General features: G+C 36.1%; 1 protein-coding gene and 2 pseudogenes across 1 annotated transcript; 1 reads left to right on the top strand and 2 right to left on the bottom strand.

Annotated features, from left to right (window-relative positions):
* Window positions 1-3,878: 3,878 nt before the first annotated feature.
* Window positions 3,879-13,627, bottom strand: LOC116105923 (annotated as a pseudogene).
* A 121-nt stretch (window positions 13,628-13,748) lies between these two features.
* Window positions 13,749-15,665, top strand: LOC116105957 (T-complex protein 1 subunit delta). Its single transcript, XM_031392318.1, has one exon. The coding sequence runs from the start codon at window positions 13,871-13,873 to the stop codon at window positions 15,476-15,478; it is 1,608 nt and encodes a 535-aa protein (XP_031248178.1). The 5' UTR covers window positions 13,749-13,870; the 3' UTR covers window positions 15,479-15,665.
* Window positions 15,666-17,398: 1,733 nt separating this feature from the next.
* On the bottom strand, window positions 17,399-23,162 carry LOC116105922 (annotated as a pseudogene).
* Between the last annotated feature and the right edge of the window lie 2,458 nt (window positions 23,163-25,620).

Raw genomic sequence — 25,620 nt, 5'->3', positions numbered from 1 at the left:
TAACGGTCTACTCCATTATATGCTTTAACTTTATATGAAGTTATTATCTCATATGGGTTTGTCTTTTATTTACAATGTATGTATATAAGCTTCAGTTAAACTTGAGGGGTGGTTTTAAGCTTCAGTTTCTTTGCTCACACAAGTACAAATAATCTTACTATAACTTCAATTGAATCTGACAAAATAACTTTAAGTATATTTATGTATTGCTCCGACTTTAAGTTGTGTACGATGGCCTTTCACTGGTCACCCGCACATTATCGGCGCCGCAACACTACTCAACTTTATCAAAACACTTTAGCTCGGAATGCTTATTTGTTTCACTCTTTAAGTACTTTATCTATTAAATTGAAAAACAGATATGTTTTGTTTATGTTATTAGAACATTTCTTTCTAAAATTAATCCAACTCAAAAGATTTTTTGTTAGAGTTGGAAAAGTGGATGATACTTGTTTTTATTATTATGTTTATTTAATTCAAAATATTATAATTATTTTTTACATAAAGTTTATAAATTAATAAAATCTCTCACCCACCCAAGCAGATCCAACCCTCATACCATTCCACGATTATCGATTGCCCAGGGCTTGTGAATAGTATTTTTGTTAATTTAAATTTTATTATTGGTAATGTTTAGCTAAGTTAACAAATTAGAGGGTAAAAATTAATTTAAATATATTCAAAATATTTCAAAAATATATCACACATATCTATATTTTATCTAAGTCTCATATAATTTTAATATATTATACTACACATTCTCACATTTTAATCATATCTCATCCTTTTAAATATCTTCTCAAAACTATATTTTAAATATGTTATCAAGCAGGCCAACAAGTTTCTGTTGTAATTACTAATTGTCTGGAAAAACCCAACATACAATCAGAAATCAAATTTGCTTAGTTCAGCTTTAAGTTCTGTTTACATGCAAAAAAGTTATGCGAAATGTTACTAACAATTAATTAAAAGAGTAAAGAAATCGAGAACATGCAAACTCTCAAAAAGAGCATGTAGCAAATATCTTACGACCTTGGCTTTGTGTAATTTGTGTTTTGCTTGCTGATCGTTATGAGTTTCTGCACTGTAGCCTATTTGCAGTTTGTAAGAGCACATATATATGTTTTTAATCATGATGGAGGTGTTTTGCAGTAAATTTGCGGGTACCGATGAGGTTCGTTCTGAAGATGTTAATGATCAAGATACTAACACTCTAAATACATCCATGAGAATATAAGCATAATTCTCACATTAGTTGATCACATCATATTGTTAAAGAAGCAAGCAGCAGCCGGAATATAGTTGGGGATGTAAGCAAATCTCTACCTTTAGTGGATGGAATTGGTAATAGCTCTCTGCAAACATAAGATATTACGAACAGTTCCCACCAACTGGTTAAGGATCGGACAATTTTCAGCACATACTAAAGGTAAGTTTTGATTAACTAGTAGTAACAACTGAAGATTATTATCATATATCATCATGACTCGAGTCATTTCGGTTTCCTTTTTGAAGTTCCAGATTTGTCCCAAGAAGGATAGTACTAGAGCCATTCTGCAATTTCAAGAAAATGTAAAACTTTGCGAGACAACCATGTTATATTGATTGATGAGATTCCGCCCCTGTATTATTCCTTCAAGAACTCATAAAACAGGCATCTCGTCACGAAACAGTTCATGGATTATCAGGCCTTAGTCTCGAAAGGAGATAACCGCAATGAATTAAGGAAATGGTCAGCAAAGTCATGAATTAATCCCAACAACTCCCACAATGCACCAAAAATCACAGCGTTCCAGCTATTATTTTCTCCAATGCAGGATATGCAGGAAACCACTTCCATGACTTCACTGACACGTTATTCATCTGTATATGTCTTCTAGACAGTTCAACGGGATTATTGGCCTTGACGCTATGACGGTAAGATTTACTATTGATCCTTCTAAGTCTTCTCAATCTATAGACTTCAAGTTCATGTTCATTACCCAACTACACTATAAATCAAGGATGGTGAAAAGAAAAAGCCTCGACTTCTGATTATTTCTCGAAAGAGAACACAATTTGTTACAAATACAGGTGAAATTGCTCAAGTGGCTAGAAGATTAGGATACAAGTAATCGTGGCGTAGGCAACGTGAACGTACAAAAATTTGCAGAACTTGTGATGTACCGTTCGGAGTTCATGGCTGGGTGAACAACATTGTTTTTCTTCCTGAAACGCGGTAGTTATCCAAGTAGTACCCTTAGCGACGGAATGGTTACCAAGATTTTATTTTGAAGAGCCTTCGAAGGCTATGATTTTGAGGTACTTAGTCCAAGGTCGAGCAGACGAAAGCAGTCTAATGCTAGTAATACACAATACCCCTTGATCATCGATCCTGAAGGACCCCTCCCCATCCGGAAAGCTTTTGTCTAATTGTACTTTGACAAACAAAACATACAGCTGATTTAAACGGTTTAAAGGTACTCTGCTCTGCTAAAAGCCGAAAGCTTTTGCTCGCTAGATAACTCCCACAGTAATAAAGTCATAGTTTGTCCGTTGGTTCATTATTCTAATAATTTTTAGAATAATCTTTTAAAAAAAGTTAAATTAAGTAAGTATTACGGTATAAAATTTAAAAATTATAAAAATTCTCATATTTTTGTTTATTTACTAAACACCCATATAATAAAATATTAAAATTAACAAAAATACCCTCAATCCACACATTAAATACGATAATCACCACCACTGTCGGAGATGGCCGGAGTGTTTTGCAATTTCTAAAAATTTATTTAGGATTATTTGTTAAATTAACAAATTTAAGAAGTTTAAACAAATTGAAAAATATAGAATAATATTTTGAAATAATGACATTTTACTGTTTAACTTTTTTAGAATACTAATAATAGTATTCCCAAATGCGAAACAAACGAAACCATGTTTTCAGCAACTATTTCTCCAATGGAGGATATGCAGGAACCAATATAATTTCATGATTTCACTAACATCGTTACCTCTACATATATAGCTTCTCACAACTCAGTGGAGAAGTTATTCCTTATTACCAACAAAGAGTTTTTGTGGATTGAGAAGTTCATGTCTACTCAAGAAACTGTCTAGATTGATAATCGACATCATCAAGAAAAGGGGTGTTAAAACAGGGAGGGACTGCTGGCCTTAAACGCTGTGATGGGAAAGACGGAGCATTGATCCTCCAAGGTATATATATATATGTATTCTCAGTCTATGAAAGACTTTTGGTAATTATTAGTCCATATTCGTCACACAGCTACAGTAACTAAAATAAGGATGGCATAACAAGGCAGGTCGACTTCTGCTCATTTCTCGAAAAAAACCCAAACTCTTCCATAGAGGTAAAATTTCTCAAATGGCAAGAAGATTGAGACATAAGAGGCAAGCAGAAAGGTTTCAAAATTTTAGTAATTGTGAATTCTTGTGGAAGGCTGGTCTGACCACGTTGTCTTTATTCCTGAAAATGCAGTGTTTATCCAATGGTTCACTTACCGGTTTCATAATCAGATTTCCAAAGGTTTGTGAGTACTTGGAACATAAGACCAAAGCAGAAGATAACTAGTACTATACACAATCATACCACTTGATCAAGTCCTGAGAGACCCCTCCTCCATTGGAAAACTATAAGTTGGAATCCCAGTTTTGGCCTCAAAAATTACTTTTAACCTTTAACTAAAAAGGGTCAACAGTACTGCCCTCGATTTTGTGAATTGCGGTTCCTCTTCCAGCCTTTAATTCCACAGCTACCCGCATCCCAAAATGCCACAAAACTTGCAACTTAAACCAGAACTTCAGTGCCCAGTAAAAAATAAGGATGTAGTATCACCCTTTGTCTTTTATTCGGCTAAGCTCAGTTATCTCCAAGATTAAATCCTTTCAACCAAGCAGAGCGGCAGCGGCTGCATCATTTTCAGCATCTCCTTACTGCGCAAGGTTGCCCAAAAAATCCGACCATTAACTATCACAGTAGAAAGGAACTGGTTGCCTTTCAGCTCATTTGTCTCGTAGGTTGGAACTTCTTGTCCTCCTTGACAGCCAATGTTTGCAGCTCAGTCTTAATTATCATCTCCTCCTTGAGACCATACCTAATGTTTGCAGCTCAGTCTTGGAATTATCACCTCCTCCTTCTGAGACCATACCTGGAACTGGAAGTGTCACTTTTGCTTCCTTTTGTGAGGGTTCCGGCACCTGATGATCATCAACAAATCTGCCCTCACATTTTCTTTTGACACCACAATCTGACTGCCATTAGGAGTTCATTGTGTCTTGCATGTCCATCTCAGGATTCAGGAGCTACCCAAAAACATATGTATCAAGAAAATAAAAATACAAATTAGACACCACACAATTTTAAACAAGAGCTTCTGGATAAGGAAACACACAGCATAAAAATTAACAAATATACAACTCTGAAAAGTCAGTTAATACTTACTTTCTTCTGAATTAGTTCATTGATCTCTCGTTTAAGCTTAAATACATCTCCCTAATGCTGGTTCCATGGAAAATTCCAAGTATCCTCCTAGCATTTTCGGTGTCCTCCTATAAAAGCAACATGTAGTTTCAGCGTTAAACAAAAACATGGCAGAGGAAGACCAAACTAAAACAATCACCAGTGTCATCCCCAGGGATATTAGTCCTATGAGAAATGATATGAAGTGCTCGTAGAACATACTGGTCCACCACTGGAAATGCTCCCTCCAAACATGAGAAGTACAGAATCAGATATACCATCGAATCCCGGAGAAAAACAGCATTCACTTTAACCTTTTGATTGAAACATCCATGGGTAAGGAATTTTGGGTACCCCAGCATTCACAGAATTCTGTTTAATGCCATATCAACAAAAAAATCAAAGTGAAAACCAATAATCGAAACTGTTATATCCATTATTCTATTAAAAAAATAAATAAATCAATAACAATTTCTTAATTGAACACCAAGGAGCTGAAAGACAAGAAATTACCGAGTGAGAACACCTGACCGTCCATTGTTTTTAGTGCTATAGACTTTTCTTTGTTCTGTAGATTAAATTGTATCAGTAAATATTTCCCAGCTCAGTAGAAAAGAGAATCATACACAATCCAAACAGATCAACTGATTAGATGGGGAAATAGGCGACTTACTTTAAATTTATAACATCTAACCTTTTCCTATTGGAACTTAAATTGAATTATTAATGACATCAAAGTAAAAAATACAACTAAAGAAATCAATAAAGTGAATGCAGCAACTAGGATAAGAAAACAAACAAGTTACTGTAACCTGTAAAACAAATGCAGAAGAGTGCATCACTCACCATACAGAGCATATTCCAGGAAACAAACCAGCACAGATGACTGCCCGAACAGGTGCTCATCAGACTCCATTTATGCAGTTCTCTGTATTGTGTTCTACCAGACCAGTATCTTTGAGCAATACAACTGCCCACGTAGAGAGTCAATGGCTTCAGAGTTTGTGCAGAAAGAAAATTTTTCCGACAGTACTCATAGTCATATTGCCGCCTTTCAGCATCTTTCCAACCATCATAGGCTCGTACAATGCAAGATGGTCACTGTAGTCATGAGCAGAAAATTGGCCTTTTGCTGACTCGCAAGCTGAAAAAAAAGAGGACAATGTTTTATCTTCACTCTACATAAACGCTCAACTGCCAAGTCCTCTCAAAATTCTTATAGGCATACACATCATATCAGTAAAGAAGAAAAGTAGCAGCAAAAATGCTAGAAAGAATAATAGTGAAAGAATAGAATTATTAATTGCACCGACAATCATGTTAGCAAACTTACATCCTTCTTGTCAAACGGCATCAAGAAAGGATCTCGGAAACTAAGACCAGCAACAACAGTCATTATGGGATCCAGACAGTTGAAAATAGCCCCTAATATCAGCATTTTTCCAAGTTTGGTTCAACTGGAAGCATTGCCATGTTGCGTCCTGCAAAGCCACCAATTATATTTAAGGTTTTGTCCTTTTAGAATAACCAATATCCCTAAATTGAAACAGCTTGAGAAGATAGAAACGTTCTGCACCTAGCACTGTCAGATTTTCATCTCATCTAAAGCCCCAATGATCTTTAAATAATCAATAGCATTTTTTACCTACAAAAAAACCAGAGATCAAGCGATTGATAAATGCAATTGCAAACAGATACTAATAACAGACAAAATAGACCCTTCTGATGAAGACATCTAGTATTTAAAAAAAAAAAAAAAAAAAGAATGACCAAAAAAGAATGCCACCGTAGTATTTTTCTAGTTTATCAGCAAATTTCATAACTATGAGGTACTGAGAGGCAAAACCAAATTGAAAGTACCGATAAAGGTTCAGGTGGCTGCAAGGCCCTAGAGAGGAATCAGATATACTTCCAAGCTGTAAACTTTGATTTGCAAACACAAGGAGTGCAACGGAGTCCTTAAAAGTTCTGGCACTGATAATCAGCAAAAGCATCATACACACATCTGGGATAAAGATGATAACACTCGCCAGGCTGAACACGACCACTCTTCCTCTTCTCTACAGAACAACATGCAGAAGATGAGTGATTATGTTAAGATCCATGATCCAGAATAAGTAAAACAATAGTCTGCAAAAAACTACAAAGCCTTGTATAATAATTTGGTGCAAAGAATCAATTACGAAAACAAATTCATAGAAAGAAGCATATTCCCCAATACAAATTACAAAATAAGAAGGATAAAAATGATAAATATAATCTTGTTAAATAAAATAAAATAATAATAGTAGCAATAGAAAAGTTAGAATAAAGGGCAAGTAAAACAATAAATAATATATATCCATTTTAAGTTAGGAAACGCTAGGATTATTCAGCCTCATGATCTGATGAGATAGGATTGAATGCAGCATAAATTCCAATTTTACTATAGTTTATGGGATCTTAACCAAGTATTTATCTACCCATGTATAATTCTACTACAGTAAGCACAAAGAATTAAACAACATAGAATAAATACTTCAGTTACTGATTGTCTTGCCACACTGTAACCACATTAAAATGATAGCACTTGAACTGCAATATTCATTGAATGAAGTCAACAGAGCCTTTCTGGAGACAATGAACCGCTATGAAGTTCCAACCAAAATAAAATCAACAAACAATGATAGAAGCAAGATGGCCATAAGCTTAAAAGAAAGGTAAGCTCATTACCTCACAACATAGTTTTTAATCAAGGACAATCATTAGTCTGGTGAAAGTGGTATCAAAGCAAATGCATTCCTATTCATTATGCTCACATTACTTGCATGTCCAGCACCTAAGATGCCAGAGAAGCAACATAGGACCACCAAAGAATATGTAGATTTGACAGAGCTTCAAGCTATTAGATAGGGGGATGCCAATTCCACATCCAATTGAAACAAGTTACATCTTGGGTTTACAAGGAAGCTAGATTTGGCTACATTGATGCACCATTGCCGCTACGAAAGTCACATAATGGCCCCACTCAAGCATACAATTAAACAACCAAGCGTCCAACACCAATTTCCTTGCTTATTTGAACTATCACAAACTGTCACTCTTTTTTTCACCCACTCTTTTTGCAATGGTTGCCTAGGTTTGGCTACATTGATATAATAAGAGTTCCAAGGAAAACAATTTCTTTTCGTTCATTTAATATAAACTTGATTCATGTTTAGGCCTGGCTGAGTGAAGTTTAGGAAGGATTAGGTAAGAAAAGATAACATTAAAAGACAGCCACTGTCCACCCACATTTTATTTAGCCAACAACCCCTCACATCAGCAAAAATTCAGTAAACAGGTAAAATGTTCACATGGTTATAAAGAATTATCTTACTTTTCGGGCAGAAGCCTTGAAATCCAAGATGTAAGCAAACAAGGAGTGTTATTTAGTGCATCATAAGAGCCTCTTTCGCCTTCCCACAATCAACCACAAAAACCGCATCATTAATAGTGATACTAGTTTCAGCCTATTGTAGAGCTAGACTATTTTCCTCACTCCATCTTCGGCTATCAAAATTAACCTCTGCATCAAAAAATGTGAAAAAAGGAATCAGAAAAACAAAATAAATCAGTTGAGAAGACAACTAGCAATAGAGGAATGGCATCATTATCGATCCTTATATATACATATACAAGAAGAGAGAGAGACACCTGTTCAGAGCTGTCCATGGACCATGGCATGCAAGCAACAAAACCCTTCCAGGATCCCCAAAGAGGATGACGTTGGAGCTGATCCTTCAATGAGTTTATGTCATCCCAACCTCATAAAAACCAATCTGCCCAGGTCTCTCGTTCTTTGTAATGTGGCAAAGTACATGCTCAATGAGGTTAATCCAACTGAGTCAGGATTCCAACAGAATAAGACTCTCGAGTGCGTAACTATAACTTTAAAGTCAGCAGCTTCAAGTACATCCTGTTCACAAGTTTAAAGGAAGATGTATAAAGAAAGACAAAATAAAGAAACCAAACCTGAATCTTCATGCAACTCCATTAAGTTAACGTCACAAGATTTCCATACCTCAACAGCTGAAGCAATCTGACTCTTCTTCTTTCTCAGAGCTTGAGCTTGTTTTTGCATTTCCATGACTTTTCTTGACCATAATCATCAATTTGATTATAAAGGGTCAACTGATATCCAGTCCTTTCCAGAATCTTTCCAGAAAATGTCTTCAACTGGGTATGTAAAACCCTGGAATCAAAATAAGCAGAAATATTACAAATCCGAATAAGCGAAATCATTATCCCAGAGGGAGGGAAGGAGCACAAGAGCAGAACTGGCTTAAGTCACCATAAGACCAAGAAGAATGTGCAACTCCTAAAAGCCAGAAACAAGGACTAAGAGAACATGTTGAAATTTATGCAATTGGAGCTCTAACTTTTTTTAATATCAAGTCTCCCCAACCTACACCTCGCAAGCCCCTACCTAACCATGATAACAACCCTTAAACATGTAAGCCAAAAATGAATACCCACTCCGCACAAATGGAGAAAACAATAAATAACAGGCTCTGTGTCCGTCTAAAGTGCAATAAATCTTATCATCATCTTCTTATATCATTATAAACAAAACTAGGAAGCAATCAGATCATGTTAATTGTAAAAAGATATAAATTTATATAGAGGAAATACAATTTTACTCGTAATAGAAATAAAGAAGTTATGTAGACTGAAAATAGCAAAACAGGTTCATTGATTATGAAAAAACTGTGAGGTGACTGAGCAACAAGTATAATTTTCTTTCATGCCAGGTTCATTATCATGTCCTTTCAAAATAAATCTTCATTCCATCTTTTACGAAGGAAAGACAATAATTTTTAGTTTAAAAAATTGATTCGACTGTCAATTGTCGAAATTATCATAAATTACTACTAGTGGAAAATAATAATTGATAAATTATTGAATAACTAAAAAATCATTTGAACAAAAGATAAAAGTAAGGATGTGAATGACTAATAATATCACCTTACAAGCTAATGCTAAATAACATCATGAATATACACAAAAGAATAAAAAAAATGGAATTAAAGACCATAACAATTGAGTAAAAAATTAAAAAAGAAGGGACAAGTTCATAACACTTAAGTATTTAGTAAATAGCATCCTGATTCCGGGATATGTAGCATTGGAGCACCCACAAGTAGGAAGAAAAAAGCTCAGCATTTAGGGTTGCCATCGAATCAACCTCAATTCTGGTCGTCGAGGAAGGAGATTTCAAGACATAAGGAGAAAATCTGAAATATTGCAAACTATGGTAAGCAGCCCATCAGGAACACGACACAAATGGAACTTATTGAATTCTTAACTTACCTTCATTCATTCCACGTTCATGAATCTCATCAACAATAACATGAGTTACACCTTTCAAATTTCTATCACAACAGTAACTCCTCAATAGTATTCATCGTGTGCAAAACAGAAGGCGTGTGTCCCTCCCTTTGATTCCCCTAGCCGAACTTATACCCAACCTTTCAAGAGGGACAAAAAGTAAAAATAAATAAAGAATTAATCCGCATTGACAATACCACAATAATCTAAATCATACAACAAGCTTGGGCTTTTGAAGCAAGGGTAGTAATATCAGAAGAAGAAACTAACAGATTCTCCAATTTTCTCTCCTCGTTCTGCAGCAACTCTCTCAGAAACAGCAATGGCAGATATTCTTCTAGGCTGAGTACATATGATACTGCAGGCTACTCCACGAGCAGCTTCAATTTCCGATTCTAATATGTACTGAGGAAGCTGGGTGGTTTTACCACAGCCAGTTTCACCAGAGACAACAACCACCTGCAAACAGTAAATCATGTTTTTACAATGAGCATGTCAGCCATCAGTAACAATTTCAAAATTATGTAAGCATGTAAAACTGATATTATTTGTTTGGTAGATGCATCTATCAAATCACAGTTGATGCAAAATGATTTTATGCGTTCGGACCTTAAACAGAATAAAGCCCTTACTCAGAACAACGCCCTTACTAAGGCAACGCCATGACTAGATAATGGCCCTTTCATGGAAGGAACAAATAAATGCCTGCTTAGTTAAGGTATCCAAATCTTCAATGAACAAGGCCACAAGGATTTCTTATAGACATCAAACCCATACAGAGAGAGATAGAAAGAAAGGAAGGATCTAAACAGGCAACAAGACCCACTCATAACAACAAACTCATTATACTTCACCTGATTCTGTGCAATGGCATTTAATAATGCTTCCCTCTCCTTATGTGCAGGAAGGCTTCTACGAAATTCGAGCATCTTTTGACCTTCAGGAGTTTCCTACAGAAGATTTCAAGTTTTTCAAAAAAATTTGAGACATTCAGAGGAACGAAAAAGGAAAACAGAAAGCCATCCTAATCCTAAAATAAAAAAAACTGGCAAAAACATGAAAATGAAACATACAAATTTTGTAGCAATACTGAGAGATCAGAAACTTGTTCTGCCAACATATTAACTATAACTACTAACAGTACAAACTAATTATTGACAACTTCTACTCCAACTTCTAGACATGAATATAGCAACCAAACCAAAATTCCCATTAAGAAAAAATGAGAAACATATATTGAATTTAATATTTGACAGGAAACATGATATATAGCATAAACTTCATACTTGACTTTGTAAAGAAAAATGAAAATAACACTCAGAGCAGATTTAAAATCCCTAAAAAATGCCTAAACTGAAGACGGATATTTTCCAAATAAGGAAAAGCCACTGTAAAACAAGCAAACACTACATCTCAAAATCATAAAAATGCTCGTGTGTACTCCACTTCCAAAAAGTAGCATGCTAAGGTTTTGCTTCGGATGATTATTCCAGAGTTGTATTACGCTGCTGTTAACTAGAGAGTAAGCATCAATATAGGAATTTTTTTCCTCTATTTATTTATGTTTTTCACAACTCTCAGCAACTCAATTAATTCGATTCAAGTAAGTCTCCGATAGAATCTATCATTTTCCCATCAATGTCAGCCACAACAATGTTTAACTGATTGATAGAGACATTGATCACAAAAAAGTCTTACAGGACAGTATAGTTATCATTCCAAAGGAAATTGATCATCTCTATATCCATAACCCACAGTAGCATTACAACACGTAGCTTGTGAACACGGGAGTGAGTATAAAGACTAGCTACACAAAGGAACAAAGTAAAAAGTCATTCTATTTCTTCAACACAATTATCCCTTCATAGCAATGTTGCAGGCAACGTTTTACAAAATAAGGACACAAGAAGCACATTAGTGCTTTCTTGCAGTGGCATTTAATTTTGCTATTGAAAAACAAGCGAGACTTAATTCTTATTATCAAAATAATAAAATGAAAAAAATTATGTTCATATTACTCAAATATAAGTAAATTACAGAAAAACAAGAAATGCCAGCTAGGATAACTGACACAGGAAGAAATTTATAAAATTATTAGAGTAGAAATGAACCTGCCAATATCGCTGCTTTTCACGCAGCGGCAAACTTCGCCACCAGAGCATTTTCTCCATTAAAGCACTATTGCTCACAAGTGGGACCTGCTGCTCGTAAAGTCCTTCATCAGTAGCAATACTTCCACTGCTGTTTGATTCTGACAAAGAGTTATCTGACAAAAATCCCCCATTTCTATATTTGAGTTGTTCATAAGCTTTGAGATGACTATCTACTTCTCTTAACAGTTCCAATGGTAAGATAACCTGAAGGTGGTCAGCAAATTGAATTTTATCATTAATTATCCTTAAGAATTTGTTCCATTATCATTCTCAAACTACACTAAATTTAACAATAGAGCAAAAGCAAAGTTAGGTATCCAGAAAAAACCTCTCTCGGTGGACGCTTATCATCTAGATCAGATCTGTAACTCGGCAGTGTGACTTTACTAAAGACTACTACTTTTGCATACTGACGACTGCCAACAAATATTTAAATGTTACAAGAATTTATATGAAAAATACAAGAAAAATGATTCTATAAACCAAAATAGTGAATAAACCTATGTAAACCCATTCCGGTAGCCAAAGCTGAAAGTTGTTGAAAGTCACGCCTGTCCTTTTTTTCCCTTGACACAATCTCTTGCTCATCTTTGTTGTCAAGAAGCATGGTTAACTTCCTTCTCCAATCATCCATATTCTCAAAGGTTGAACCAAACTGAGAAGCCTTAAACAACAAGGTTGTGTGTGTCAGAGTTAGACATGTCACATACAGAAATATGGCACATCAACAGATAGGAAGTTAAAACACCATAAACCAACAATGCCACAAGTGAGAACTAAATTTCCACATACCAGTCATACTGATGACTAACAGAAAATTTAAGCAGCAGCGTAATCTATCAAAACTAAATTTTTAGGTAAGTTACAGTTCAGAGTGATGTATGCTGCCAGAATCTCTTTTCACTTGTAACATTTACAGGAAAGACATATATCGTCTCAAGAGAACAACCTTATCGACGCCTCAATCTCAACAACCGCTAATGCAATTTGATGGTTTCACTTAGCCTTACAACTTCAAGAAAACCATATTAGGCTTAAGATGTTCTACTCATTTTATTGCAAATTACTATTATTTCTAACGGTTCAAAGCTTGAATTACTAATAAACATTGCCACACAAAGAAAACCAAAAAAATTGAATCGAATTATCTAATTGAATGAAAAAAGTATAACTAACCATTTGTGACAGGTTTGGGCCGAATTCACGATCGCTAACCATTTGTGACAATTGTGACAGGGTTGAGCCGAATTCAGGATCGGAATCATCGTTGGAAGCGTCCTGGTGGGCAAACTGGCCATAATTAGAGGTCTGCCGTTCCAAATACGGCCACGAAACGTTCTTCCAATTCAACCTACTGGTTCTAGTGGCAGCCGCCGAGCAGATGAGGACCCCGTGCCTCCTCAAGTGAGGTACAGACCTGAAGGAGAGGCATTGGTTTCTGGAAACAAGAAGGGAAAAGCGAGAGGGTTTTAATAGGGTTTTTAGGGATATATAGAACGGGGAAGACTTGTGTCTTAGAGACATGAAAAAGGATGAGCAGGGCATCCTTTTGTAGAACACAAAGTGTTTGTGTGATTGATAATTTGGTTACATTACATATTGTGGAGAAGTGAAGTGAAATGACAATGTGGGTAGAGGGGTTTTGTGGGGGTTTTGACTTTTGAGGCTTTTCTTTTGCCAACTTCGCCTGGAAATTGAATTTTAAAAAATAAAAATATAGGAGGTATTTATCCTAAATGAAGAACAACCTTATTATTACTACCAAACACCTCCTTTAACCAAATACACTATTTCAATTCAAACTCCACCTTGTTCCAGAACCCCCCATCTCTCTTCTAGGGTTTCTTTTTTACTCTCGATCTTCCTTCTACTTTAAACTCCCACCCGTTAGATTTTAAACCTACCAATGGCAGCGCCGGCCGTCTCTCAACCTCGCTCCATATCTTCCAAAACCGAGTCCTATGTTGACAACAAGCGCAAAGAAGACATCCGTCAGGCCAACATCTTGGCAGCTCGCGCTGTGGCTGACGCCGTTCGTACCAGTCTCGGGCCCAAGGGTATGGACAAGATGATCTCCACTGCCAGCGGCGAGGTCATCATCACAAATGACGGTGCAACGATCCTGAACAAAATGGAAGTCCTTCAGCCAGCCGCCAAGATGCTCGTCGAGCTCTCCAAGTCTCAGGATGCCGCTGCCGGTGACGGCACCACCACTGTCGTTGTCATCGCTGGCGCATTTTTGAAACAGTGCTTCACTCTGTTGTCTAACGGAATTCATCCGACAGTTATTTCGGACTCTCTTCACAAGGCTGCAATTAAAGCCGTTGATGTATTAACGGCGATGGCTGTTCCAGTAGAATTAACTGACCGTGAGAGTTTGATTAAATCGGCGAGTACTTCGTTAAATAGTAAGGTTGTGAGTCAGTACTCTACGTTGCTAGCGCCATTAGCTGTTGACGCTGTTTTGACGGTGGTGGATCCCGCCAAACCAGATTTAGTTGATTTGAGAGATATTAAGATAGTGAAGAAATTAGGAGGGACAGTTGATGATACTGAGATGGTCAAAGGTTTAGTTTTTGATAAGAAAGTGAGTCATGCGGCAGGCGGACCCACGCGTGTCGAGAACGCAAAAATTGCGGTGATTCAGTTTCAGATTTCGCCGCCGAAGACTGACATTGAGCAGAGCATTGTGGTTTCCGATTATACGCAGATGGATAGGATTTTGAAGGAGGAGAGGAATTATATATTGGGAATGATTAAGAAGATCAAAGCCACTGGGTGTAATGTGTTGTTGATTCAAAAGAGTATTTTGAGAGATGCTGTGACAGATTTATCATTGCATTATCTGGCGAAATCCAAGATCTTGGTGGTTAAAGATGTAGAGAGGGATGAGATTGAGTTTATCACTAAGACTTTGAATTGCTTGCCCATTGCTAATATTGATCATTTCCGTGCTGAGAAGTTAGGGTATGCAGATTTGGTGGAGGAGGTGTCGCTAGGAGATGGGAAAATTGTGAAGATTACTGGGATTAAGGATATGGGTAGGACTACGACTGTACTTGTTCGTGGGTCGAATCAGTTAGTGATCGATGAGGCTGAGAGGAGTTTGCACGATGCTTTGTGTGTAGTTAGGTGTTTGGTGAATAAAAGGTTTTTGATTGCAGGTGGTGGTGCACCAGAGATTGAACTTTCGAGGCAGCTAGGTGCGTGGGCAAAGGTATTGCATGGAATGGAAGGGTATTGTGTGAGGTCATTTGCAGAGGCACTTGAAGTTATTCCCTACACTTTGGCTGAGAATGCGGGGTTGAATCCAATTGCCATTGTGACTGAGTTGAGGAACAGGCATGCGCAGGGGGAGATCAATGCTGGTATCAATGTGAGGAAGGGGCAGATTACAAATATTTTGGAGGAGAATGTGGTGCAGCCGCTGCTTGTGAGCACTAGTGCAATTACACTGGCAACAGAGTGTGTTCGGATGATTTTGAAGATTGATGACATTGTTACAGTGCGATAGTTTGAATCCAAATACGGAAATTTGATTTGGTGTTTATGTTTTGGGCTTGTGTGCTATCTATATTAGTAAGTCATCTGTTTTAGGGTTGCCTGTGGTGTAATATCTTTTAGGATTGATTGTGGTGAAGAATTTTGACTGCCTTTGTCACCAAATCTTTGGTTTAAATTTGGATTTTATGTTCTCTTCAGAGTATTCTCCTGTTATTTTTTTTATCAGTTCTTATGCATTGACATTGGTTAATGATAATTTTTTAGTAGTCTATAACATTTCTATAATCCATATATTATGAATCATTTCCTGGAATAAGTATATGAATGAATGATTGTATACCATTTGAGCAGTTCTCAACTATTTATTATAGAAGTTTTGCTGAAGAAATTAATGATTTGACTTTTGGTAGTTTTATATTTTGTTTTGTTTGGAACATTACATATCTTCAAAGAGAAACATATGGTATTAACATGTTTTGATTACTTTTTGCTGCTTGGAAATGTGTATGAACTGAGAGTCAATTTTATTCCTGGTAAGGCATCTTTTGCCCTAGGGTGCTACACATTGAGTTTGTCATTTGAAACAATTGTCTCTGTGGTTGATGCATGATTAAAAATTAGTGTCAGAGCAACCTAGAGATCTTATTCTAGCTTCAATATTGAAATTGTCTTCAGGCCTACTAGCATCAGGGCAAATGTAAACTGGCTGGTATCATCGGTTGCATCTAACTAATTTGTTGGGTTCCATCATGTCCATAATAGCTTTGAGAATGAGAATTTTCTTTCTGCTATCTAGGATGTAGAGGAGTCAAACTGACCTTTTTCAGGAATAGGGGCTTGAAATCTTACAATCATAAAGTAAATGGATTTTCTGTGAGCTATAAATTAGGTGGGATTTAATGGTGGAGTCACTGATAAATGCAAACAGTGGTGTTTTTCGTCTTAATAAAAGTTTGGTTTCAATAGTTTATCATAATAAGGCTTAGGCGGGATATGTGGGATGTAATCATGGATTTAGACCTCTGTTGAAATTTTCTCTTGGTATCAAGGTGTCTTTACATTCTTTGTCAGCGTCAGCCATGGTGTTGGTGTAGATGACTTTACATGGTGTATAAGATTTTTGGGACTACTATTTGGTGATAAAAGGAATTAGTAGTACTCTAATTTCATTGCAGAATGTGCATGGAACATGATTTGAAGTACTAGATATAGAAAGAAGGCATTGACTACAAGAAACAGGAAGATATTACTTATGTTCCTTTATAAAATTCATTTATCTTATAAGGTTTGGTGTTGAGAATCATTGGCGTGTCTCATAAAGTTTTGCCTCTGACAACTTCCTTTTGCTGTATTTGCCATTTTAGTTGATTCTTTTTAATTTGTGAAAAACATAGGATATAGTGGTGCATGGATAAGAATGCAATTGTGAGGAGGATTTTGATCCCCGCCCTTCATATAAAAAAGTTTACGGTCATTTGAATTGAATGAATTCCTTCAAACTTTCTGTTGCCTGATATCATCATGTAACGAATGGCATGCATAGTGTGCAACTTTGAACTGAATGTATACCTTGGAGCTGTTTAAGAAACCAGATGCTAAGAGAACTGTGTTACATGAGAGTAGACATTGAAACGGTCAATCTGTTCTTGGCTCCATGATATTTACTAGTTAATAATAGCCATTACTTTAGTTTGGATTAAATTGTATAGTATCAATTTTCAAGTCAATTCATCTAGTTTTACAAAATTTATGGGCCAATACTAATAATATGATATGTCCTATTAAATCAGACAAATGTAATGAGTTACCAAGACTAGTTAGCTTGATTTTATCTAGAAAACACACGGTCTTATTCTTACACATTCTTTAAGGTTTTAAAAACCTCAAACCGTCCGAATCAGACCGACTGATGTAAATGCTGTGATGTGAGCTAAAACCAGATAAATGATGTAATGACTAAGAATTGAAGTAATCCAAAAAAAAGCAAGTAAATGAAGAAAGCGTGAGTTTTGCAGTATACTTCTTTAACACAGGAGCCTGCAACATTTTTGACATACATATTGTTGGTTTTGCATGAAAACGAAGCAGAAAATCAGATGAAAGAAAGAGAACCATGAGACTGAAATAATACTCTGTTTTTTATTCAAAAAACAGGGATAAATTTACACAAAGGACACGCCACTGCTCCACTTAATGAAAATACAAATTTCAAATTTGAACACCTTACACCAACTAATATACGTACAGGTATAAGCAAAATTACATTAAACCAAACCTAATACACCTAAACATGTCATTGAATCAATCCAAAACAATGACCCAAAAACTGCTTCTGCATGAACAGTGGGAGACCAACCGGCGGTAAAACATGCAGTTCAAAAATTTATGCCAACTTCTTCATTTTCAGCATGGTATCACCATTCAACACTCCTCCTTGATATCATTCTGGAAACACCAAGTCTGAACTGAAGATATTCAAACTTGACTTTGGACAATGGCTTAGTCATGATGTCTGCAACCTGTTCTTGTCCCCGGCAGTGTATCAACTCAACCTCACCGTCTTGGTCAGCTTCCCTTACTACATGGAATTTTATCTTAATATGCTTTGTATAGCCATGATGAACTGAGTTTTTGGCCATAGCAACTGTAGACAGATTGTCACAAAAAATCATAGTAGGCTGTCTCTGAGTTTGCTTTAGATCATTCAAAATCTTCCTAAGCCAAATGGCTTGGTTCACGACAGCAACAAAAATGTATTCTGCTTCTACTATAGACTAAGCTACCGTTTCCTTCTTTTTGGACAACTAACACACATCACCTGAATTCAGGAAAAACACATAGCCGAATGTACTCTTCATATCATCAATCGATCTAGCCTAGTCACTATCTGAATATCCCACTAGCTGGAAATTTTCAAACTTCCTGAACCACACACCAAGTCCAGGATTACCTTTAATATACATGAGCACCCTCTTGGCTGCCTTGAAATGGTTTTTACTTGGATTACTCATAAATCTGGAGAGGATACTTGTTGCAAACATTAAGTCAGGCCTAGCTGCTATTAGATACAACAAACAACCTATTAAACTTTTGTATAAACTCTCATCTACCTTTAAATCCCCGTCTTTTTTATTCAATTTCTAAGTTGCAACCAGCGGTGTATTGACTGACTTGCATTTATCCATGCCAAACCGTTTAAAAACCTCCATAGAATACTTCCTTTGATTAACAAATATCCCACATGAAGCTTGATTAATTTCCATACCGATAGTACGACATTTTCCCAAGGTCTGTCATTTCAAATTTACAATGCATGGCTTCCTAAACCATTCAACTTACTTGGACTACTTCTGTAAGGAGAAGATCATCTACATATAGTGAAACAATAATCAATTCATCCCCACCTCTCTCATAATAATGTGTGCTCATTGGACTTCTCAAATAACCCAAGTTGCTCAAATATTCATTGATCCTCCTATACCAGCTCTAGGAGCCTGTTTTAGGCCATACAAAGTCTTCCTCAAAAGATACACTTATTCGCTTGGCCTTTAACTTGTACCCATCTGTTGCTTATATAAATCTCTTCACTGAGCCATCCATTCAAAAATGCATACTTGACATCCAATTGGAATATTTTCCACCCGAATTGTGCAGCCAAAGCTAGTACAACCTGATTGTGTCAAGCCTTGCCACCGGTGCAAATGTATCTTGAAAATCAATTCCATATTGTTGGCAAATCGTTAACAACCAACCTTGCTTTGTGCTTATGAATTGAACCATCATGATTAATTTCTTCTTGAAAATCCACTTTACTTGAATCACTTTTCTATCCTTTGGTCTGTCCACAAGCTTCCAGTTTGATTTTTCTCTATCATTGCTAACTCCTCCTGCTATCAACTCTCCAAGCTTCAAATTTTGCTGTTTCAATGAAGCTTGTTGGTTCAAGTGCAGCCATATTACACCTCTCATTAACCTCAGCCAATGATCGAGTACCTCTAACTGGGAGCTCTTCTTCAGTTTTACTTCCATCTTCCTCAACAACTTCATCACCAATAGCATAAGTCAGCCGTGGACTTTCTCTTCACAACTTTGTTCTCTTCCTAATTCCAACACTTTTCTCATCAACCTTTATTCTCTAGTGACATGATCTTCTTGGTTTCTAACTATACACTCTATATGCCTTAGATTGATTACTATATCCAAGAATTCCTATAGTCGCTTTGTCATCCAGCTTCCTTCTCTTGACTGCTGAATCAGGACATAACAAATGCTGTCAAAGACCTTTAAATGGTCCACACTGGTTTGATTCCATACCAAGCTTCATAAGGGGTTTGGTTGATCAAGGCTTTTGTGGGAATCTATTAAGCAAATACACTGAAGTGTTCACAGCTTCTGCCAAAATTTTCGGCAGTTTCTTCTTAGCCAACATGCATCTCGCTAACTCTACAACGGTTTTATTCCTCCTCTCACTTACTTCATTCTACTGTGGAGTATAGAGACTGCTGAATTGGTGCTTAATTCATGCCTTTATACAGATTGTTTCAAACTCTTTTGATGTATACTCACTCCCATTGTCACTCCTCACCATTTGATACTCAACCGTTTGGTTTTCAAGCAGCAGCATAAACCTCCCAAAAACTCCAACTATTTCATTGTTTTGCTTCAAAAAATACACCCAACACATTCTAGTTTTATCATTAATCAAGACAAAATACTTACTCCCATTTAAGAAAATGTTTGCATAGTCCTATATCATCCGTGTGATGAGTTGAGTTTTTCTACAGCTCTCCAAGCTTAGTTTATGGGAAAGGGTGGTCTGCTCCTTGCCAAGTTGACATGCATGGCATATGGTTTTAACTTCATCAATTTCGAGCATGTTCAGGACCACTGTTTGGTTTGAATTGCTTAAGGCCATGGTTGATAATGGCCAAAAATATGTGCCAAATTTCAGACTCTCTACTTAGCACTATGAGCTTGAATTTTGATTTTTTCCAATCAATGGGAAGCTTTTTCCCATCATTCTAACCTTATAAGTTCACAGCCCTCACTATCTAGTATTTTACAAGATTATCCTGAAAATGTAGGACATATTGTCTCTGTAACATTTGCTTACACTAAGTAAACTTTGTTTAATTCAAGAACATAAAGCACATTAGAAATCAACTTAATACCTGATTGAGTTTGCACAGAAACATCACCTCTCCCTTTGACATCCACAAATTCTCCATTCCCTATCTTGACCTTGGATTGAAACGCCTTGTCCAAGCTGATGAAGCTTTGCAAATTCAGAGTCATGTGATTGGGTACCCACTTTAATTACCATGTTCATTGCATGGTGGGCTGTGCCGCAGGATGCCATAAAAAATTGCTCAGATTCTTGCCTTTGCTGCAAATCTTAAAACATCTGAGCTTGCTACTGAGAGGATTCCCTTTATTTTTACAAACTCTCTCTCTATATGGCCGAATTGTTTGCAGGCTCTACACTAAATTCCTGGTTTAACCAGCAACTTTTCTTTGAGTGTCCCTTTTCTTGCAGTGGGAACATGGTGGATACTCTTTTATCCCCCAGATTTGTTCCACTGAACGTTGCCTTCTCTTTCCCTTTCTGTCTCCTGCATTTCTCTTATTTCCTACTGTACAAACTTCCTTTATGTGTTGCAACCATAGCACTTTCACCTGCGTCTCCATCCTTAAAAGCCTCCTTGCTCTGAGCTGTAAGGAATGGACTAGCTCTGTAAGTGTTATTTGAGTTAGGTCCTTGGAATCCTCAGAGAGGAGATTTTAGCCTAAATCTTTCAGGTAGGTCACCAACACTTTCTCCACAATTCTTCTATCTGTCAACTCCACCCCAGCAATCTAATTTTATTAACCACAGTCTCAATCTATCAACATACTCCCTTACCTTCTCAGTTTCTTGCATTCTTAGCAACTCAAATTCTCTTCTCAAGTTCAACACTTGCATGCCTCTTGCTGTATCACTATCCGTATACTCTTCTCTCAACTTATATATCCTATGCTCCTTTGGTGTTTCATATGCCATGATCTTGTAAACAAGGCCAGTCACTACTGCATGAATGTGAGAGGAGCTCTCGCTGCCTTGGCAGCCTTCTTCATGTATCCGATTTGATTCAAGGTGGATTTAGTCCCAATGAGGCATTGATAGTTCTCTTCCATCTACTGCCACAGACCCTGTCTACGAAGGAATGCCTTCTCTGACTGCCCACATATGGTATTACTTGCCATTAAAGACTGGGGAGTGAGAGAGGCTGAGGATTGTGCCATTGAAATTGAATATTTGGAGTTTTGACAAAAAGATGTCGTAATAGGGGTTGAAAGTTAGGAGAAAGAAATTAATTATCAGGCTCTCTAATCAATATATGCTCTGATACCACTTGTGGTTTTGCATGAAAACGAAGCAGAAAAACAGATGAAAAAGAAACATGAGCTGAAATGATGCTCTATTTTTGTATAAAAAATAGGGATAAATTTATACAAAGCACACGCCACTGTTCCACCTAATGAAAATACAAATTTCAAATTTAAACACCTTACACCAACTAATACTTACAGGTATAAGCAAATTACTTAAACACACCTAATACACCTAAACATGTCACTAAATCAATCCAAAACAGTGACCCAAAAACTACTTCTGCATGAACAGTGAGAGACCAAACGGCGGTTAAAACTGCAGTTAAAAAATTTCTGCTAACTTCTTCATTTCCAGCATGGTCAACCATTCACACTATCAGCTTCATGATTTTTAACGTACGATTCTGGTAGTATCATGGTCTAATTACCTGAAGCCCATCCAACCAGCCCATGATATACAGTGGCCAAACAAGAATATACAACCCCAGTCCAGTTCTGTTTATTCTTTGAAGATAATTTTCTTGTTCCATAAAGGTTTCTTCATCTCCTCGTGTTTGCTGTGTCAGTGCAGAAGAGGAGCCTTTGTAAAGTGCGATGATAGTGGCACCAGCTACACTAGCAATAACTCCAACAACTTGGCAATCCATCTCTTCTTGCGATTAACTCACTCAAGTCTAAGAAACAGAAAGAAAAGAGAGTCATCAGGAGCCTAAAAAAAAAAGGCCTTTCTTACTAGATTAGAATATAAAAACAAACGAGAGCCTCAGTACCTCAGAGCAGAAGCCATGACAAAAGTGATTGCAGGAACTGAGTTTTGAACTGCTGAAGCAAAAGTTGGATATGCATAATACAAACCCAGAAGATAAAATACTTGGTTTACGGTAATTCTGAGAACCAAGAAATAATTCCTTTAGTAAAAAACATCAGCTCTATTAATATATATAAAAAAATTACTAAAACCCTGATCCTGACAGCTTATATTAGTTTCTTATCCCAATAATGCTTGAAGGAAGAACGGAACAAGCAAACGAAAGGTAAGAGGTGGCTTTCCTTCCTGGAAACAAGTAAATAACAAACATTAGAATCTTACTATATATGTAAGCCAATCAAGAATCTAGGAAGGAGAAAACTACTCACATCTCTAAGAAATAAGCAAAAGGAGCCAATAACAGGAGTGCAATGATGTTTCTATAAACAGGGTAAACCACTTTACTGACATCAATGCTGAGTGCAACTCTAGTGACAATGTGAAATCCTGCAAAGCAGAATTGTTCAGCAAACAATACCGGAACAATTTTCATTTCCTCAGAAACAATTTTCATATTCTTTTGTCACCTTAATTTGACCTGTGTTTACAAGTATGAAGGTGCTTTACTTATATATTGTTAACATCATTTGTAAATGTGTATTATTTGAAGCAAGCACATGCAAATGATAATAAAAATAAATCAAGTGATAGAATATGTTACATATTTATGGATAGTAATTAATTTGAATTCAAAATGTATTCTCTTATAGATTTAACTCATGGAATCATGATCGATTTGATTTACTTAATTTTGTTGGGAGACAGTGTTGAGGTAGGGCATGTTGCAGAGTTAGTTAGAAAGTGGCCAAGCTGACTCTCTTTCCTATTATTTTACTGGATCAATGGTTTCATCATTATTTATATTTGCTTTTCATGCCAAATGCCAATAAAATTGAGAGATGGTGGTTGAGTTGGTTAATTTATGAATCAAAGGTGGCATGTGGACCTCCATATGATTGGGGTTTGTGTAGAGAAGAAAATGGTTTTAAAAAGTGAGGCAGCACATGTAGAGTATGAGTATGACATAATGATAATTGTCTACTCTAAAGACAGTTAATTCACCTGATAATATCACTTCAACTTGAGTCTTTAGTTCTAAGGTTTTGAACTATAAACTAGTTATTTGTTTCTTATACGATAATTGTATCTAAAGAATAATAAAATATATGATATAATTCTTCAATCTCCATTTGTACCACAAATTAGAAATTGTATCTTGCGAGAGCGGTCATATCATAATTTGTTGTAATTTTAGAGAAACGAATTACATGTATAAAAGCATCTTAGCACGCAACTCAACTCTCAAAACTTATAGGTTCATGCATTAGTATTTGGCGTTTAGTTCTTGAAGACATCATTTCAAATATAGGTTTTTATTTTTATTACATATATATATTAGTAATAAGTTCTTTCTCTTACTTTTATTTAATTGATTTAAAAACTATAATTGATATGAAAATAAATAATCTATGTAGAAACACTTTATGCGTTTACATGTTAAATCAAATGAAATTTTGTATAAAATGAATGTCATAAATATTGAAAAGATGAAAATAAAAATTAAGCAACATTGCATTAGTTTTTACAAAAATATTTATGGTAGATGGGAGATTAAGATGTTGAAATAAGTTTAAGTGATGATGAGTGCAAGAAAAGCAAATGCTGATTCATGAACCTATTTTTAACTTCTTGCATGAATCAGGATTTGCTTCTTAACTAGTCTCTGGAAACTATTCTGCCATACATAAAATACTAAATGAGGTTCCATTTAATTGGATATGCAATCATTTGGGCAACATGGGGCCGTCTCAATCCTCATTACTTGCTTTGACAGATTCCAAATAAATGTTATGTCTTACATGTTGAGATTGTGAAGCCAAATTCAATCCAAATTAGAGTTAGATTAGGACATAGGTTTTCCTAATTTGTATTTAAGTAGTATTGTTTTCTTTTAGGAATACAATTGGAAATAAGATTATAATTGTATTAAGAATTAAAATCAAATTCCTATTAGCATATGAGATTTGAGTCCTATTAGGAATAGTATCTCATGCATTACCTATAAAAAAGGGTTAAGTCTTGGAGTTAGATATCACAAATTGAATAAAAGGTAGAGTCATGATTAGAGAGTGAGAGCCACCAAATAGGGTTTAGTGAGTGAGCCAATTTGTGATGTTTGAGAGATTCTTGTAATTTCCCTTTTTTTATTTTTTTTTTCTTCTCCTTCATAGTAAAATTCCGCAGCGGCAAAGTGGACGTAGCTCTCATATAGAGAGTGAACCACTATAAATCTCGTGTTTGTGTGTGTGGTAATTTTGTGTCCTTTGTTTGCACTACTTTTTTCTTTAAGAGATTTAGGATTTGTTAGTATCCAACTAAATCCCCCCAAACAACTGGTATTAGAGCCAAGTTCAAGGAAGAAAGCGATGGTTAGAGAAGAATGAGGATTTGCACTTGGGATCAATAGGTTTGATGGAACAATATGTGTTTTGGAAGATGCAAATTAGATCATTTGTATGGCAAAAAATTACATCCCTTCCTAGGAGCAAAAACCGAAAAGATGTCACATGAAGTTGGGCACTCCTTGATAAACAAGTATTGGAGTCATTTGGTTGACATTAACCAAGAACGGAAAGTAACGTGGCGGAGGAGACAACTACAATAGGGTTGATGAAGATATGTCTGATATGTAAGGAAGCCTTATACGAATAACAAAGTACATCTTATGAAAAAATTATTTATCTTAAGATGAAGAAGGTGCTTGTGATAGAGTATATGAAGACTTTAATACAATTATAATCAATTGTTGTCTGTAAAAATTGATTTTGATGAAAAGTTTATGCCCTATTCTCATGATTCCCTACCAAATAGTGGGAGCCTATGAGAGCAGCAATTAGTAATTCCCAGGTAATGCGAAAATAAAGGTCGCAGATGTTAGAGACAAAATTCTTGCTGAGGAGGTTCGCAGGAAA

Source organism: Pistacia vera, unplaced genomic scaffold, assembly GCF_008641045.1.
Source record: "Pistacia vera cultivar Batoury unplaced genomic scaffold, PisVer_v2 Contig507, whole genome shotgun sequence".
Taxonomy (NCBI): domain Eukaryota; kingdom Viridiplantae; phylum Streptophyta; class Magnoliopsida; order Sapindales; family Anacardiaceae; genus Pistacia; species Pistacia vera.
Note: the sequence above shows the minus strand (reverse complement) of the source record. Positions and strands in the feature narration are given on the sequence as shown.